Source organism: Anopheles coluzzii, chromosome 2 (assembly GCF_943734685.1).
Source record: "Anopheles coluzzii chromosome 2, AcolN3, whole genome shotgun sequence".
NCBI classification, from domain to species: Eukaryota; Metazoa; Arthropoda; class Insecta; order Diptera; family Culicidae; genus Anopheles; species Anopheles coluzzii.
Window position 1 is genome coordinate 115,521,081 of NC_064670.1, and position 18,866 is coordinate 115,539,946.

Below are 18,866 nucleotides of genomic sequence, written 5' to 3' on the forward strand. Positions count from 1 at the left end.
CGAGGAGAGATAAAAATCATTTATGTTTTAACTGGTGCTGAAAAGAGTAAAGACACAAAAGGGGTAAAGAGCAAGGAAACATTAGGCGGGGGAAAAGCTATAAAGTATGTACGATACACGAAAACTTTTATCTTGTGATTTTAGTCATTACGTTGTACTGCCGATTAGATTAGAAGGTATGAAGGAAATGGTTCATTAGAGCAGGGATGAAAAATGAGGAAAACCATTGCGGGTTTAAAATTTCTCCGAACAACATTAAGAAATGCGTGAAGCGAATAATATGGACGAGCTAGGCTTACGCTATTGCTCGGAACGAAAATGTAAATAGATAATTACCTTAGTAGGCTGTAAATAGCGACCAACGAACGATGAAATGCAAAGGAAGTGGATGAAATAATAAAAGTATTGAAAAAAAGCACACACACTAAAAGCTTGTTTGGTGGCCGAACGTTTTCTTTTTTTGAAGATCAAGACAAAGAATGCGGATGGTTTATTAGGAAACAGTCGAGAGGGAAAAAAGTTTATTAATTGAAAATGTTTTATAAATTGATTTGAAACAGCCGTGGGTCGAATGGGTTAGTATTGGTTGGTTCGAGGCCAATACGTCGAATCTTGGGAATTGGAATGCAATTAATAATTTGAATTTCGAATTATACTTATATTTTCTTTGAAAATTAAAAAAAAGACCTTTGACGTCAAAAGTGTTTGGTATGGGCACTTTAAAACCAAACCCTTTACCCTCCTTTGTGATTCTAACCGCCACCCATTCTGAGTATTCAACAGGCTGCAATTAAACGGCACAATACCGGTCGCTCGCTACATTATTCAATCCGCTGTTACAATGCAATCAATCGATACGTCGTGCTCGTCGGACGGCAACTCGTCGGCCGCCACAATTTGCTCGCTAAATCCGACCCCCACCAGGTGGGTGGTGTGCTGCGGGCCGTTGGGATGTTTGCCAAAGTACTCGTGCAAAAATCGATCATAATATCCACCACCGTGACCGAGACGCCCACCTGCACGGGTAAACGCTACACCGGGCAGAATGATTAGATCGAATCCTGTTTGGAGAGAGCAAGGGAGAGAGAGAGAGAAAGAGAGAGAGAGGGAGAGAGAAAGAGAGGAAAAGTTTTACTACAATTCCAGCTGAAAACGGTAATAAGTGTGAGCGATGGCGTAAGCGCCCGAAAGTATGCAATTGAAATCGATTCAATTGGCGCAACGCAGATGCTTTAGAACATTAATAATTTTCTTTTTCTCTTTTTTGTGTCCAAAAGTTTAAACACTTTTTTACAGGTCGTACAAGCCAAGATGAGCCATTTAAATAGAAGGAAAAAAATCTAGCCATGTCTCGAGCTATAATGGTATCTATCTGGAGCGGAACCCGCACAGCAAACTTTATGCCCAGGATGTTCGCTTCGCCGCCAGAATTTATGATGTTCTGACCCCAAGCACATTTCACCTGTTTTGCAGCAACAAAAAAAATCCAGATACCTGACCGGAAGGAGCGAGACCCACCTGTTGTGAGACCATCTTCACGCGTTACATCGTCGAAGGCGGGCTGCTTGATATTCCACGTGGTCGTCGGTAGCCGCTCGTAATCCTCCATATCATTGATTCGTACCATTTTCATCGCGGTCCTGTTGTACGTCGGCACAAAAACCTGTAGGGTCGGATTCCAGCAAGGGGTCGAGTGCGGAGGAAGCAACAAGAGCAAAGAAAGAGATTTTAGCGAAAGCAATAAGGCGAGTGCGATGAGGATGGGAAGCATCAAGAATAGGAGCAATTCCGCATCGATTTCCGGCAATCGAAATTGTCGTTCGTTGTGGTGCCTTTCTTCGGGTTTGTTCGTTTGTTTTGTACAGAACTCCCGTGGGTGGTGTTTGCTTCGTGGGGCTTAAACAGTGTGATGCTAATAATGCTTGTTGTATGCGTACGTTTCGTGCAGGCTTTATAGTGTGATCTGGGGCCGTCACACCATTCTGAGTGTGAGCTAATTTGAATGGTTTAAATGTCGCTGCTGGTTCAAAGCGGGTATAAAATGCATGATGTGTTCGAATCGAGTACAAATCAGCAACGTGACATAAAACATACGTTGACCTAGAAACATTAATTTGCCCGTGTTTCGTGGGAATAACATCAACTGCTCCTTTTCATGACTGCTGCTTGGTTCGGTTGCTTGGTGTCGACCGGTCCAACGCCAAACGGAATCACCGCTAGCAACAGCCCGGGCTTGCCAATATCATTAGAAATGTCACGGTTCGGCTGGTGCAATTATCGTACTCGATATTCTTTTCACCCGCCAGCTTAACGTCAAGCCAGCTAGCCAGCCAGCCAACGAACCAGCCGCGGGAGCGAACATCGCAATTGGATACTTCCTTTACCCGGGGAAAGAGCAGGGGAAAGAACCGTCACAGAGAATCCCCCCGGGGTGGGAATTGGGTGCAGCGCGGAAAAATATTTCCCGAACAGAGCGGTTAAGCATAATTCAATGCGACACTTCTTTACCATTCTGTACGGTTCGGTTGCGTTTTTCGTGCCAGCGGCAGAGCTGGCAGGGAAAGGGGGGGGGGGGGGGGGGAGGGGATAGAAGCAGGCGGCACAGTTTATGCTCATGATTTCGTTTCCGCCCGGTAAAAGACGGTCAAAGTTCAATTTCAGCTTCAGTGTGCGAACGTTTCCTGCGGGCCGCCGTACCCGTTTTCGGGGGAATTTTTAAATTATTGTTATCTTCTTATAGCTACTAACAGGATCCGTTCGTGTCCCTTTTTTTTCGCATCGCAATACCGACCCACACACAAACACACATATATGCGTATACACGGGTCTTGCGGATTGTGGCTGCTGCTAAACCGATTCCCTAGTCTCCTTCCTTAGATAGGCTTAGCGAACCGGATGCAGAGGCACGAAGCACACGAACTCCTCAATAGAAGGTCGAAAGTTTTGGGAAGGAAGGACATTTCAGTAGAATTGCGTATAAACGTAACACGTGCCTGTTTGCGTTGCTGAAACATGCGCTCCAGCAGGGGCCGGGTGTTGACTTCGGTGTCGGTGCTGAGATAGACGCTAATCCTTTGACACTGCTCGTAGAACGGAAGTGCCGTAACCTGTGCCGGGGACAAAGAAAGTGGAAGCGAATAGAAACAGAGAAAAAAAAAAACAAAAATAGTAGGCAATTGTAAATGTTGATCTGTTTACGAACGTGGGCCCGGCAAATGCTATTACTACCTTGTCGATGATGATGCTCGATTGTCGCTGACGTTCGGCGGGCGTTAGCGCGTGCAGCTGCTGCTTGATACGTTGGCGGAGGGCTACTTTAGCGGGATTCGGAATGCGCTGCATGTTTTGTTTTTGTTGGGAGGGTTAGGGTGCGGAATTAGATTTGAAACATACAAATTTGGGATCGAAGTTGAGGGTGATCTGTAGAAATAAAAGAAATTGTGTAAGATATTCGATTTAAGGTGTTAAGGGGTAACATTAAAAGATCATCATTTCTTGGTAAAATTATAAGTAATATTGAGTTGACTTCACGTGGTGCCATATAAAAGTAGCACAATTAATTCAACATTTGTAGATTTAAAGGTCATGAAATTAAATAATAGTCGAGGCAATCGCACACGAAAATGATAGATTATGGTTGAAAGAGTTGAGAAAATGTATCAACTGTCTAATCAAATCGAACTTGACATCCCCGTTTAACGTTTCATTCGAAGCCTGGAAATGCTTTATCGACGGCCTGAGAATTGAGGTGTGTCCCTATCAGCATTTTTACCCCAAATTGCTTCGATTATGCACCGATGCACATGTGAAAAAATGAAAAAAGTAACGCAACCGAAGCTTTGCCCAGCAAACACATTGTACTACTCGATTTTTTGTTGTTGTTACTTTCTTCCCCATGATGATCCAATAACGCTCTCTGTTTGCTTTCCGCACAGTTTCTACCAGCCGGGGGTAGAATTTTCTTTTTTGCCTCCATTCCGATGGAGGCGCGCTGTGCCCGGGTGTATTGGATCCTGTCCTTGTACGGCGTATCCTACGGCGTCCTCATACTATCTTGCCGTGTTTGCAGAAATCCAATCGATGGTAAAAAATCCAATCATCTACCGAGAACAATGTTGATTCTGTCAAGCATAGTGCTGCACGTACTGCCCCGTATGTAGATGCAGACTTTTCCCTTTTTGCAGGCGGGTTTTCTTTGGCAAGCAAAAGGCTACCATGTACCCATTGACTGAGCGAGTGTACCGTTTCCGAACGAGCAGCAGCGTGTATGTGGTCTACATTCAATAACGATAAGAGGAATGGTGCAACCTGAAGCAAATGATTTCATCCGAAATGATCATCACGACGTGCAGCCGCATTTAACTATTCATGGTTTGATGGACGGAGCTGTCACAACAGCATCCGGACGTAGCGTTTAGAGTGCTTTTTTTGTCAAAGAATGCATTTGCAATTGGTTCATCCTGCTTATTGAAAAATAGAAAATCAGAACTAGCTCAAATCAGACACTTTGGCTAAGAAAACTCTTGGAGCCTTCCATAAAATTGCCCCAAACATCAACCTTCACCTCCAGAAACGATTGCACGCAGCTGGAAACACACGCTTGGCAAACTCATGTGCCGATGATACGTGTAACCTTCTGGTCGTAATAGTAAATATCCTGCCTCTGAAAGGCAGGATTGTTAGGTATGGACAAATAAATAGAAATACGATGGTCCGATATTGGCTATTAACTGTGGCAAAAGCAGACGCGACGGTTTGACGACAGGAAGGGAAAAGACACCCCTGCGATGATAAAAGGTAGTAGCTTCTTTGTGCGAGAGAAATTCCTTCCGTGGAGGTATCGGACTCTCAGGATTTTCAACCGTTTCGCCATGATAAGGAACAATGCGATCATAAAGCCAGAGTAGCATATTAGTGTTGAAAGGTTCAATGGAAAGAAATAGCATTGTGTAGTGATGAGGAAGCAATTTTCGTTCCTTACAACACATGCTTCAAGGTTGTTTGTATTCTTTATTTTGGTTCAATGTGTTTTTAACTGAAAGATATACGACATACAATCTTCGGAAACTTTAATTTCATTTCAAATTGTCAGACTATTTTTGGTAGTAAGCAAAGTTAGAACAGAGAAATAATGCTTAAGAATTTAAGTATTTAAGAAGCATTAAACGCTTCTTCGTTTCTTCTATATTTACGTTAGCCTTACTGGAGATCTTATCCCTAAGTAAGTCAATTTTCTCCTGACTAACATAGTGGCTGGAGATAAGAATCTTTACTTGACAAGTGATTGTTGTGACCGGAAGTAGCCGGATCCTGGTGAAAGCTGCCATCCGTTTTCCACCGATCCTGCGACCGACCAAGAATGGCGAGACACCGGAAGCTTATGTCTATTTTTATCACATTTTATACCACGAAGCAGCAAACGGAAAGCTAACACGTAGTGTCAGAATCACAAAGTTAAGCCCTAACAAACTATGACGAATTGATAGTTTGATCCTTCGACCTTTAGAATTGGTGATTGAGTTCGATCGATCGCACTGCAACCTCGTCCATCCCGACCATCCGGTACGAAGAATGTGTGCCGGTTCGCAGACGTTCGCTACAGTATCTTTCTTCCCCTGGTGGAACATTCTTGCTAACCCGGCAAATGAAACGTGAGAAAATGTACGTTCCAACTGTTCCCACCTTCACGTGCTGCGTACGAGTACGTGCAAGACGGTCTGGCACGGCAAGGTATTTAATAATGAATGAGTAATAAACACCGTGCGGCGGCGAATAGCGAAAGGTGAAACTGCACCGAAAGCTGACATTTTTGCTGTGGATGATAATATTGTTTTATTTAATTTCTGTCGCGTCCGTTACCAGATGGATGGTGGGATGGGTTTTTAGGGTTTAACGTTCACTGGAGGGCAACGAAACCGGGGAGAAAAATTCCGACACAAGTTCCGACAAACCAAGCGCCAATGTATGAAGCACGGCGTGCCATTCAACGTTTCGATCGCTTGCGTACGTACGTTGAAAAAAAGGTGACATCCCTTTTGGTTCGTTCTTATTGATAAAAGGTTTGCTTCCTTGTGGCGGTCTATTGTTTGTCATTTTCGGACATTTGATGGTGAACGGAAGGAGACGCCGGCGTTTCCCGAAAACACCCGGCGGCAATTGACGTCAATGGGCAGCCGCTGCTAATAATGTGGCAAGCTGGAGCTGCGAACTTTTTGCGCAATATCTTCACGTTTTCTTTGGAAAACGGCCAAAACAAAACAAAAAGATCGGCGTACATACATACAAACACTTGTAGGGGGAGGAAAAAAAAAAGCATCAAAATCAAACGCGCACAGTGTGAGGCGTAGGAGGTAAAGTTTCTATTAACCATTAACCGATCGTTACTTGCGTGAAGTCGCGCGCCAAAGTTGCCCTTATCGCGAGGCCCGGCTCTTGAGTATCGTCATGTTTTTTTTAAATCTCTCTCTCAATGGAACGTTCATGAGTGTGCTCGAAGCTGTTCGCGGGGGTGCTTAAGAAGTGCTTTTCCATTTTCAATTAACTTCTGTATCTACTCGGCTGGCTGAGTGCGTTGCTGTGCCTCATTGTGATGGGGTATTATGTTATAATGTGTCTGAGTTGTGAAATAATTACCGACAGAAAAAGTATCTCAAATTTTCAAATCAAACAAATTTTGACTTTTATGTTGAAGAATCATGGTGATAGAAATCAAATATTTTTAACATAATATTTTTTCAAAGCCGTTCTTTCTGAATAAAAAAAAAAAAAAAACATGATATTTTTTGCACAATTATGATTCGTTAGCTCCATGATGTGGCTATAACAATGCACTTCCACAATGTTTCAATAATTCAATACGAATTAATTACGAAAGAAAACGAACGTAATGTGTTGCCTACATTTAGGCGCTTTAAACGTGCAGGCTTATGCTATAACCACGCGTATACACATACACATACACAATTTGTATGTATTGTGGTAACCTTTTGTACATATGTATTAACTTTATAATCCCACTAACACTTGCTGCACCAGAATGTTATGATTTTATTGTTTGTAAAATTGTAAACAAATTGCGCAAGTTTAGCGTCTGTATTAAACTGTAAAACATGTTGCATTTAAAGCAATCTTAACGTTTTAAACACTTAGCACAGCATTTCTTATCACGATTCTACACCCTTGCGTTGCTCAATGTTGACCGTTGCTGTCTCGTTGCTAATTGGCAACGGTAAACAAAGCAAACGTTCAGCCACTTACGCAGTGCTAACGGCAAAATGTGCGTTGTTTCGAGAATAAACAAGACAAGATGATTCATTGGATATGGTGTATGGTTTGCTATGGCTTTTGAAAATTATCACTATTCAGCGCGTTAGACTATACAGCAGTGTTCGGCGAGTGTTGTGCGTTAAATTTAAAACGTTATTCCAATAAGTATTGATTGATGTTTCGTGATATCCATCGGCACAGTACAGTGTTGTAGGAACGCGCCCGCATCTTTAAGTGATCATATTAGCTTTCAATGCTTGTGGTAGTACTGTTTCATTGCCGACTCTTATTTTGTCAACAATTAAATTTGATCAGTTTCAAGGCTTTGAACGAAACGAAGCGATTGATTCAATCAAACACAATGTTGGTACGACACAACCTCAAAAACAAAGCCGGAAGGCACAAGAGAATGTACCCTTGAATTCTCGTTTTACTGTTACAGCTGCTCTGCGGTTCCGAGCAAACAGAATAGCATCTGTAGTAGATAAGGAATGTGTCGGTGAGGATGGAAGATTGGCTGTGTTTGAGTGATAGAACCTATACAGCTGTACAACATTTTTTTTATTGTTCTAAAGATGATTTAGGCTAGTCAGTGCAGTTTTATGCTTTGCAGAAAGCGTTGTAAATAAATATCACAATTGTGTAGGTAACGTTTTGAAACGAGTATAACGCACCGATACTTACGTTACAGGTAAAGGTTTTAGAACTGTTCGCACTGTCTACACTTGGGCCGAGTGTTACAAATACTGCTACTACTGACGATTGATACTGGCTAGACAACGCCGGTACACAAAGTGTGACAGTATATGAGGCATTCGAGAGAAGTGTGCAGGGTTTGCATTCCGTAACACACTTTATTCTGCAACTTTTTCGTGTATTTTTTTACCTTATGTTTTTTTCTTATTGCCATATATTTGCCAAAACTGTACCGCTTTTAATTAAAGCATAAATAATCAATAAGCAAAACGTCAATATTTCAACGCGCACAGCCAATCAACGAATCAACAACAAACTTTTGGAACAACCTGCTACATATCTAGGGCTTCGATGAACCTACCGAAGAGTGACCTGAATTTTGGGCTCGGAGAAAGTGATGGATACGAACAAAGCGAACAGCTCGATGAACTATGCGGAGCTCACGCACGAATAATGAATATCTATCTCTAATTCGCTAACAACAAAACGAAATGCGCTGTGTTTTTTGAGCGCAATAAGGATGAGACTCTTTATAAGGGGTTTACTTGTTCATTATTAAGGTAATTCTTTGTATAAATTTAGATTCACTTCTTTACATATTGGCTTACATTTGCTTATGTTATTGCAAAGCACGGAATATTGCAATTGTTTTTATTTAATGTTATCAAGCAGACCAAAACCCAGTTCCAAATAATGATAATTATATTTTGGTTGTAATAGTTTCCTGTGAAAATTTTGTTTCACGTGGTGGTTCGTGGTACAGCCAGTTAGAACGCGTCGGAAGCTATGTTTTAAATGTCGTTTAGTGAAGCTTGACTGTATATTCTACATTTAGCACACGATTTCAATTAATCAAAGTAGGCATTGTACTGCAATCAGTTGACAGTTAGCTTAAATGCAGAAAGTTTAAATTTTGTGCCGGTGTTATCATTTTTGTGGAATATGTAGAGATTTTGGCGAGTTCATCGTATACATCGTATCGTCATGCGCACTAGCCTACAGCAGGTTACGGTGACTCATTCGTGATGCTTGAAAATGAACTTGCCGCATGGGTACGATTTCAGGGTGAAAACCGTGGCCAGACCAGTTTTAGTTGGTGTTCGATTCGTTGGCTCTTCGTGTGTCAGGTGTATTTTCCCCTTCGTCAGGCACAGACGCTAATCCGGAGGCCTGCTCTCGCGGATGTCCTTTGTGCTGTGTGACCAGTGGAACTTACCGCTTCGGTACAGTGGTTTGTGTCAGTGTTGTGCTTCTGTTACTGTAATTCTTTCACCAAGTGGTGTCACTTTTAACACACAACCCGGAAGTTTAAAACAGTTTGAACAATAAGGGTCCCGTACCGTAGAACCTGTCGAACTCTTCTGTATAACTGCTAGCCACGATTTGTGTAGTGTTCACTGTTAGCACGATGTGTTTCGTACGATTTCACGACACGTGAAGTGAGCAAAAGGCCCGACGCATCGGTCCCAGCCACAAGATCCGAAGACATGACATTGTGAATCTGGGGATCCGAGAGGCAAGCGTATATTTTGCCCTTCGATGTGTGTTTGTGAAGAGCATCGAGCGTCTGAAAGTGTGTATGTGTGTTTGTGAGAGCCTATTTGCAAGGCTGGCGTTGCTGCTGGCCCGGCTAAGCAAGTTTGTGTACGTTGGTGGGGATATGCAGTGGAGCGGAATGTTTAGATGCTGTCAAATGAAAGGCACGTGTTAGACCTAAAAGTGTGAATGTGCATGAGAGAATTGCATTGAAATGCAGCAATGTGTGTGTGTGTCTGCGAATTGTTTAGAAATATTATACCTCTCAGTATCGGTGTGCACATTTAAGATTGGCAGCGTAAGCGACACAAGTGATTGTTGTGAAACCGATTGCAGCGTAGTAATAAAACGCTTTCTTCATCAATTCCCGCACCGCGTGAAGAGTGAAAGCCTCCCTCTGGCAATGTAGTGTGAAACAATCGTATTTATTGTGTTTGGCTATGGAACAAGCGTTTGGTTGTTTTTTTTTTGGTCGCGATTAGTTCGCCGCTAACGATAAAGCGCAAAAGTTTTTATTTCCAATTGTTGAAGCTAAGTGGTATTATTTTTTTGTAGTGCAATGTGAAAAGGCAGGAGATCAATGTATCAATTCCATGTCATGCGAATTGAATTAAGTGTTTTTGTAATACATTTCCGCTTCGGTTTGTTATGATTAATTAAATGAACGCGTTAGAAATCGCCTGCACCGCTGCAATCCGCAGTACAGAAATTGTCGGATTACGGCTAATTTTGTCCGACAACCTATAGGATTGAAGATCGGCCATTGTTTAGCATTAAAGATCATTGAAGGAGGTGGAAAATATTAAAGTAAAATATTGCTAGAATTTTAATGTAAATTTAAGCTAAATTCTTCATGTGATTAGTTATGTAGTTCTGAAACGTTTTACAAGTTTTCCGTATTTAACCGTATATAAACTATTGTATGATGTACGCTATATAACATGCTTCTAGTGCAAAAAAAGATTATTTTTTTTCCAAGCTAGGAGTTAGTTTAGGATCTCACTGTTATTTGACTGTTTTGGTAGGATTCTGTGCTATTTATTCAAGTAATGAATGTTATTGCAAATTACAAAGTGATCACTATCTATTTTTTAAATTTCGTAGCAATGCTGTTCAGTGAATAAAAAAAATCAAAGATTACTCTGCCGTTGTGTCAAGAATGTAAGTGCTAATTGTCCCACTATTTAAAATATTAGTATTGCAGTGAGCTATACTGGTGCTTGCAACACAGAGTGCCGATCGTGAAGGTGAAAAGAAAACAAATGCCTTTTTCGAATTACAAAATATGGCTTCAGAGCAAGTGAATGGAAGTACAAAAGCAAAAAAAGGGTGTTTGAATTGAAGAAAAAGTGATGTGTTTGTGAAATGTGGAAAATTAACAACCCACTCGGATAGTATAATACTGAGAAGCCACGGAAAACATACACCAGTCGCAGCGTTCAGCAGAAGTCTGCGTGCACGAAAGGATTGCGATGAAACAAACAACCCACCAGCAGCACTAGAACCGGCAGCGCAGGCACAGGAATCGAAACATGAAACATGTGAGTAGCTTAAGGACAGTAGCAAACACAACAAAACTTGTTTTGCGTCGAAAGAACTGTAGATGTTTGAAGCTGTATTTTATAGCCATTGCCGTTGTGTTGTTCTTGTTGTGTGGTGTGTGTTTTCGTTTTTCGTGTGAATTTCAACTCTGCTTCCTTCATAAGGCTGCGTAGTTTGACGTGAAAGTGCAACATGAACAGAATTGCATAAAAAAGATAGCTCTGCACGAGGGGGTTGTTTGTGTTTTCGGAAACAATTCTGTAACGTTCGTACTCGTGCTTTGAGTCAGTGTCGATGAGGCAATGATTTATGTTCGCTTTCACCAAACGATGGCCAGCGGTACTATGATTTGTAGCGATGTCTGCATGCTTATGTTTGATTTTCTGTGCAGTTGTTTTTTTGTTTGTCGATGCTTTCCATGTTTATGGTTATTTTTTACAGCTTGCACAATAATCGATTCCTTAGGTTTTGACAAAAATATATGAAATAATACTTTGGTGAAATGAAACAACCTTTTACATACGAATAGGAAATCATCACAAAAACGCACTAATAGTTTATAATAGGATTAGTGTCGATAGAGTGCACACTACAACAGAACACCATGTATTCCCGCCCCAATCAGTATATGGTAATACACCATAATTTGATTGTAACGTACTCATTAAACTTTACACCCGGGTGGGTGAGTTGTGTGTTGTTCATTGTGTGTCACGGTAATGAAGAGCCGAATAGACTGAATGTGTGCACTTAAAATCGCATCAATCGCTGAGTGTGAGCCAGTTTACAGCAGTACACGAGACTATGAACGAACCCACAAATCCCTAAACAATTCATTGTACAACATACACGCGTATCACATAGAGCACACGAAAAGCCTTTAGAGAGAGCCATTTGATGCCTCGAGAGGCTTATGTGCGATACGAAGACTATTATTTCAAAATAATAATGCCCTCATCTATGTTTTGTTAACAACTCACCCATTTAGATAAGTCTTTGTATTTGAATGAAATGAAATATGTGATAGATAAGCTTTTGATGATTTTTTAAAAATACTTTCCTACAAGCTTTAAGCATCTTTTGACTCCCAAACTGAGCGCACATTAATATGCTGACTTGCATTAAATGGAGGCAGTGTGGCGTAAAATTAGCGCCGACAATTATTAATTCTTGTCCCCTGTGGAATAACTAATCCAGTCCCATGGGCTTTTTTGGGCGTCTGCTGTACGTTTGCCGGGGACAGAAATAATAAATATCCTACGGCCGTCATGGAAAAAAGGCCGGAGAGCAAGAGCGATGAGGAAGAAAAGCTGCTAGAAAGCATGATGATGCATTCTAATTACAATTTTCACCGCAAGAAAAACAAAGAAATAAACGCTCTGGTTAAAGGGGATTGTCAGGAAGCCCCGAAACGAACTTATGAAATGGTAGATGAAATAATACCTCTACGGTGGCTATTGTTGTGACGCGGCGAATCGTCTACCGGTGTCCGTGCCCGGATGCAAATGCGAAACGTGAGTACTTATTAGCATATAAAACGGTTTGTCGTCCGTAATTCTGCCATTCAAAAGCTACAATCCATCGGTCGGTGGTACCATTTATTATGAAATATGTGAAGGATTTGCTCTCCCTTCCTCAGACGGTATAATAAGCCGGTACCAGTATTAGACAATTGAATCGATGTGAGCACTCTAAAATAATCCAGCATGTACATTGTTGTTCTAAAGCGATTGTTTTAGTAATTTTTCCACCGTGAAAATATTGATTAATGCAAAGAGAAATTAGCCGAAAGAGATGATCGTAATTAATTTGATTAAAAAACGCTACCCCAAATGAAACGGTGCGCCGGTAATCAAACACCCACTCCGGTGGTCCGATAGCGGTGATGGGTAGCGATCTGGAAACTGGTGATCGATTTTCCGGCAATTTTCTTACGGCTGGAACCGATAATGGCACTTAGGGAAGGTGGAAAGAAAGATGGATAAAGACACACAGACATAGACTTACGCCCACAGACAGTTTTGGGTTGTGGCAGACGATTTCTTTTTGGCCTTTGCCAGTGGCATCATCGCTCCTTTCGAGAAAAGAGGAAAAGTCGAAGCACCGTACAGGGTGAACAATCGAAGAGACAAAAAGAGCATAGCTCTTGGAACGCCATTTTATCTCATCAGCAAAGTATTAGGTCTAGAGAACTTTGATTCTTTTTTGCTGTCGTTCTTTCGTTTTGACTTTTCTTTTTTGAGAGAAAAAAAAAGACAAAAACTTTGGCCAAAGCTCGTTTCCACGATTCTATCGCTTATCGTAGCTTTCGGGCAGGTTTTTTTTGCTGTATTTTCTCCCATCATGGCAGTTCTTATTTTTCATTTTTACGGCCGGTCATGCTCGTGGTGAAGTGAGGGGTAAACCATTCTTAGGCATTCGTACGAAATGCAACCGTTGAACCGTGACCAACAAATTCCTATATACTTGTGTTTTTTCTACTTCTTCCTATGCTTCGCTCTCAACGGTGAAAGGTGAAAGATGGTTTTTTATGCCGGTTCCTTCCTTTTCGAAGCTCTACTTAGAAGGAATCGCTTATATATATATATATATATATATATATATATATATTTATATATATATATATATATATATATATATATATATATATATATATATATATATATATATATATATATGTGTGTGTGTGGGTGTGTGTGTGTGTGTGTGTGTGTGAGTGTATTGGAGTGCCATCACCACACTAGTGGGGTCGTTCCCAGCTGGTGGCAGATTAACACACGTGGCGAAAAGGATGATTATCGAAGGAGAAAGCATAACATAGAGAGCTCGAGAATACGGACCAGGAGGATTCAATGATTCGTTGCGATTTCCTGCACCACTGCGTGTTCCGTGCAGAAAAAGGTGGTCGTTTTTTCTGATTTGAACGTGCGTATTCGTCGAGAAGCTTCGAGAAGCGTGTGGAAAAGCTTTCCCTGTATAAAACGAAAAAAAACCATCATGTGGCACATTCAGCAGACGTGCAAATGACAGTAGCAGACATCATGCATAGTCACTAGGAGAAATGGCGGGAAACAAGTTCGCTTAGCACACCTGGATTCGAGGACTGCGTCCCGTGTGCCCCGAGTTGTGTGAGAAAAAGCTGCTTGGTAGGATTTTATTTTACTTTTCTGTTTCCAGCGCTTACGCGTATGGTTGTGATTGGAGGGATTTGATTTGGAAATGCTGATTCGTACGTCAGGTATCTTCTTTTTTTCTAGAAGTTTGCATAAAAGAAAGATCACATCGTGCGGCGAAGTAGGATATTGTAGCAGGTTCTCGCAGAAGAAGATTTAGGAAGCGATGTGTGGAGCATGGATTGTGCCAAGCCAACCGTAGGACTAGTGTGTCGTGTGATTTGAAATCTGTTGGATAGGGAATTTCTTGGATGAGTTGGCATTTTCAAGTCATCAGGCTCGTACGCTCAACTCACGGAGATGCAATCTGGAGGGAAAATCTGTCCCTTATCCTACCTTTTGCCCTATCCTATTCAGTGGAAATCAGAATATCTAACCAGAAATGAGTGAGATGTCATGTGTGGCATGTGCAGCTTATCCATTTAGAATGTCCTAAAAGTCGCACCTGACGCAACAACAGCAGACGCTCGTGAGACATAAGAACAAACTGCTGTGTGATATGCTTTCCCCAACTGTCATAGTCGGATGTGTTGCTTTTTGTGAGCGAATTGTTTGAATTAGTGTGCAAGAGGACAGGAATAAGTAGAAGTTCTATTAAACGAGCGAACGGATATTGTGGGCCTTTGGTCCTTCTAGACAGATGAGATTTCATTTTGGAAAAAAGCTGTGTCACTGATTGATCGCATGATTGGTTTGATTCTTCTTGACACCTTATATTATGGTTGATAAAGGGTTCTTTATAAGCTTCGTCATAATCGAGCGATTCAAACAGTGTTCAAAACATAATTAATATGAATGACTCTAATTACCAATTGACTCGTTTCGTGTTCTGTAATACGATTATACATTCCGGGCCTATACGCCACCATTAGACATGCACGAAATTGATTACCAATTTGTACTGATTATTACCGTTTACCACTTCGGCATGAAAAAGACGGACCTCGTTTTGCATCAATCTGCCGTCTTGCTAGCAAAGTGAAGTCTAGTTCGCCGAATCCATCTCGAACCTGTTTGCCCTGGCTGATGGAATGGAAGTTCCGGCTTCCGGCGATTTGATCGATTTCCTTTTCGATTTCGCAGAAATGAGCAGACGGCATTCAAACTTCGGCTTCGGAACTCCGGGCATCGCTCGCGGATCATGCGACTGGAGCTATCTGAAGATGTTATGCATTTTTACTCTTGATCGGTCTATACATCCCACTTGATTTTCCGAGCGTGTTGCGGGCAAATCTTATTTCAGCCAAGCGCACGTACGATTTCCAATCCAGCGTGTAAGGTTTCCGTCAAAGTTCATCCGAAGTATGATTTCTTTTTCAGATGGTACTCATGCTGCTGCTGCTACTGCTCGTTAAAGAAAAGTAGTAATAACCGAGCGCCGAGGAGTATTCGATAAAGGGTGCCATATTTTTTCTCTCCTCCCTTTCTCTAGGCACCACGCACGCAATCCAGGCAAGAACGCAATCAACCGCGACCGCATTCTCAGTATCCGTTTCACTTTACGACGTCGACACGATAATAATAATCTCATCCATGGTGGTGGTATTGGTGGTGACTCCTTTCGGATCTATAGATGCGTTTAGAAAGATGCGAATGGTATAGGGTAAAAGTGTGCTAAAATGCTGCGCCTTTCCATGCTCGCTTCGGTTGGAAAGAGGTTGAGCGTAACCTGACTGGGAATTGGATGAAAAAGGCACACCCGATGTCGGCGTCAGGGAGATGGGGGGCAAATTTATTCGATCATATTCGCTCACTCGTTTGATTCCTTCTTCGTTATGGGTGGACAGGACATTCGGCGAAGATTGGAAAAACAAAACCCTCAATCGAAGCGAACGACACGCGCACGTGAGCGGCTGAGCTTGGGGCATAATTCGATTACGATAAAGTTAATCGGTTCGATGGTCAGGAATTGGGGGATTTCTGGGGAAAATGTGATACGGCTCTCGGTAAATGGATTTGTTAGTCCAACAGGTGTCAGTGACGCGTAATTCTTCGATTGGCAAAGGGTGAAATAGCTTTCGTCGGGCTGTATAATTCAGGTGGACTTAAGCAGGAGTATGGCGATGATATTGAACGCGACGTTTCTAACAAAGGGAAGAATGCTGTGGCATCCCCTTATTGATTTAATTTCTGGGATTACAAATAGAAGAGTAGAATAGAAGGATAATAATTAAATACTGAATCGCATGAATCTATCACTCAAAAGCAGGCTGTACATGATACATATTCCATGAAGAAATTGTCCATCAACATCAAGCTCGGTATGAACTTTAGCTTCACGTCTTCATCGCACGCGCACACTGGTGCAGACTTTAGCAATTTTTTATTCGCCAACATTCTTTTAGTGTTAGCTAAAAGCCCGGCTCCTCTATCCTTTTACCATTCCAGCCGTTTGCCTGCTGTCTAGGGGGGTGCGTTGGTTCTACGATGGAGTACTTTTATAAATTGTTTTATAATTTTCATCTTCTCGAGCGTCTCGCCCATTCGGTCGCGGGCTCTGTTGCCAGGTGGATCGGTTGCTGGTGCTTGTCAAGTACGTATCAAGTTGTGGAATGATGTTGTCTTTCGGTCTTTTCACATACGCGCCGAATACTCAGACCCGGCGGTGCAGCATCCCGAGATCCGGGACGCAGATCGTGCACTTGATTGATAGACCTGCCCTCTATTGCCAGCCTGTTCTGCCAGGCAACGGTCTAGGCGCGCTGCTGCTGATAAAGGGTGGCCCAGACTGATTGGCGAATAATTGGTTAAAAGTTAATGTTCTGATGAAGTGATTGTTTTCGAGCTGGTGGGCTGAGTTTGAGAGAACGCGAAAAGGAGCTGGGAAGATGCGTGTCAACAGGGAAAATAATTCTACCACTTCGCTCGCTTGGAGCCGGGCCAAAAGTTCGTAATTGAAGTACGGAGTTTTGTACGAGTAAAGCGTTGCTGCTGGCGAAAGCCGGTATTCAATTAGTGTACCTTCCTTAATAATGCAAGGAGCATTGTCGTGGGCTTTGTCTTGAGAGCATTGATGTAGGTAGCGAAAGGGAATCGAGCGGAATATTTAATATTTTGTTTTGAACGTTTTTAACTCGCGTATTGTAACGTAAAAGTTAAAGAAAATTATTGACACATTTGTCTGTTTTAAACATTTTGCTTAAACCTGATACACATTATCATTTACCAGAAGAACTAACGACCCTAATTAGAGCATTTATCGGCTTAATGTATAACAAGCATTTGTACGTTAGCATTGTACATACATAGGTTGTGAAATGGATACGATTTGTGGTCCAGTCAACCGGTGTACTTGGAAAACCAGGAAGATATGTTTGCTTTTGGCTTTTCTCGGATGCTTCGGAATGCTATAGCCAGAAGGACCAGACCGAACCGGTTATGGTTGCATTCTCATGGTCGAATGTTGCTTTTGTACACTGCACAAACTGAACAGACGATGGCGTAACGAAGAGATGGAAGCAGGAGGTGCTTAGTGAATGGTATTGGCAAATTGGTGCTCACACTTGTGCTTGACAAGCGCTTGCAAATGCTTTTGTAGAGTGGCGCCTGTTAAGTCTTGCATTATTTCACCTGAAAATATCTGTCCAAGTATTGGTTGAGAGTTCCGAAAGGAAACGTGATATGTTCAAGCTTTGTATGATTTCTCCGGAAGAAAACTTTAAGCATGGTTCTGTGCTATCAACTAACCGCTCTAAAAGGCTGGCATTGCGTACGTTCCTGGTATATATTTAACAAAAGACTATGTAGCCAAATGCTTTTAATGTATGCCAAGGCACTGCTGAAGAGTCATGCAAACTCGTATTTTGTTCGTGAAATAATTTACAACGCCAATATGAATGTTAAAACCCTTTTTTCTGTAGTTTTTCATGCTCGGTTTTAGCCCTTACCTATCGCTCCAATCTCGTGCGTTGTTCTGTTCTGTTCAGGTTGTAATTTGCATAGGAAGCTGGTACTTAGCTGTCACTGCACCACGCTGCACCAGTCACTCGTTTTTCACTGCTGTGCAAAACAAATTACACACTAATGAATTATCGCCCTTTTTCACTCGGATTGGTTTGGTGCTGGCAGATTACACTTCTCCTTCCCACCCCGGTTTGCTCAAGCTTCCGGTCGATGATTAATGAGTTTTCCGGTGCAATTGTTGGGATAAAAAAAACAACCATGGAATTGTAAAATAATCGATACTGGAGTTTTCCATTACATTGATCAAACGATATTATTTAAATGACGGTGATCTGACAACGAATAGGGAAATTCTTTTTAATAATCGTGTGAGTTGCAATCGATTAGCACAGTAGCATGCCGATAATCGTTGAGTGAAAGTCCATCTAACGCATTTCCATTAGAACAAATTTCTTGGGCAAATCTAGTGCTAGGCTACACCAGATTCATTCCATTTGGATAAAAGCTTGCTTGAATAGTATGATTTTTATTAATACGACCGTATAAGTTATGAAAATAAACAGTTTGACTAAAGTTCTTGTTTACTCAAAATCCAAACCCGACCCATTATAGCTTCTCATCCAACAGCTCATTGCCGTTCGGTTTCCTCCCAAAGGCATAATTGCTCTTCGTGCTACGGCTAACCTCTTAGCAGCAGACCAATCGAGCCTCCCACAGACCTCCGGTGAAAACTCGATAATGCCGCAGCGT

General features: G+C 41.8%; 2 protein-coding genes across 12 annotated transcripts in view; one reads left to right on the forward strand and one right to left on the reverse strand.

Annotated features, from left to right (window-relative positions):
• Positions 1-653: 653 nt before the first annotated feature.
• Positions 654-8,057, reverse strand: LOC120952474 (5-formyltetrahydrofolate cyclo-ligase). Of its 2 annotated transcripts, none has more exons than XM_040371830.2 (5): positions 7,951-8,057; positions 3,229-3,420; positions 2,994-3,107; positions 1,519-1,663; positions 654-1,061 (listed from the first exon to the last, which is right to left on the reverse strand). In XM_040371830.2, exons 2-5 carry the CDS (start codon positions 3,340-3,342, stop codon positions 826-828), a joined length of 609 nt encoding a protein of 202 aa, XP_040227764.2. In that variant the 5' UTR covers positions 3,343-3,420; positions 7,951-8,057; the 3' UTR covers positions 654-825. The 2 variants fall into 2 exon arrangements, with proteins under 2 accessions (XP_040227764.2, XP_049461919.1); XM_049605962.1 differs by having other exon boundaries at positions 7,941-8,019.
• Positions 8,058-8,954: 897 nt separating this feature from the next.
• The window catches only part of LOC120952469 (transient receptor potential cation channel trpm), a 71,200-nt gene continuing 61,288 nt past the window's right edge, over positions 8,955-18,866 (forward strand). For 3 of the 10 annotated variants that reach the window (XM_049605924.1, XM_049605926.1, XM_040371817.2), the window contains exons 1-2: positions 8,955-9,199; positions 10,603-10,659. Coding sequence is in view for 3 of the 10 variants with exons in the window: in XM_040371826.2 (XP_040227760.2) it covers positions 11,031-11,039 (9 nt within the window). In the remaining 7 variants the exon portion in view is untranslated. Of the gene's footprint in view, positions 9,200-10,602; positions 11,040-18,866 lie in introns of all 10 variants that reach the window. The other 7 variants (XM_049605925.1, XM_049605929.1, XM_040371818.2 and 4 more) reach the window with 6 other exon arrangements.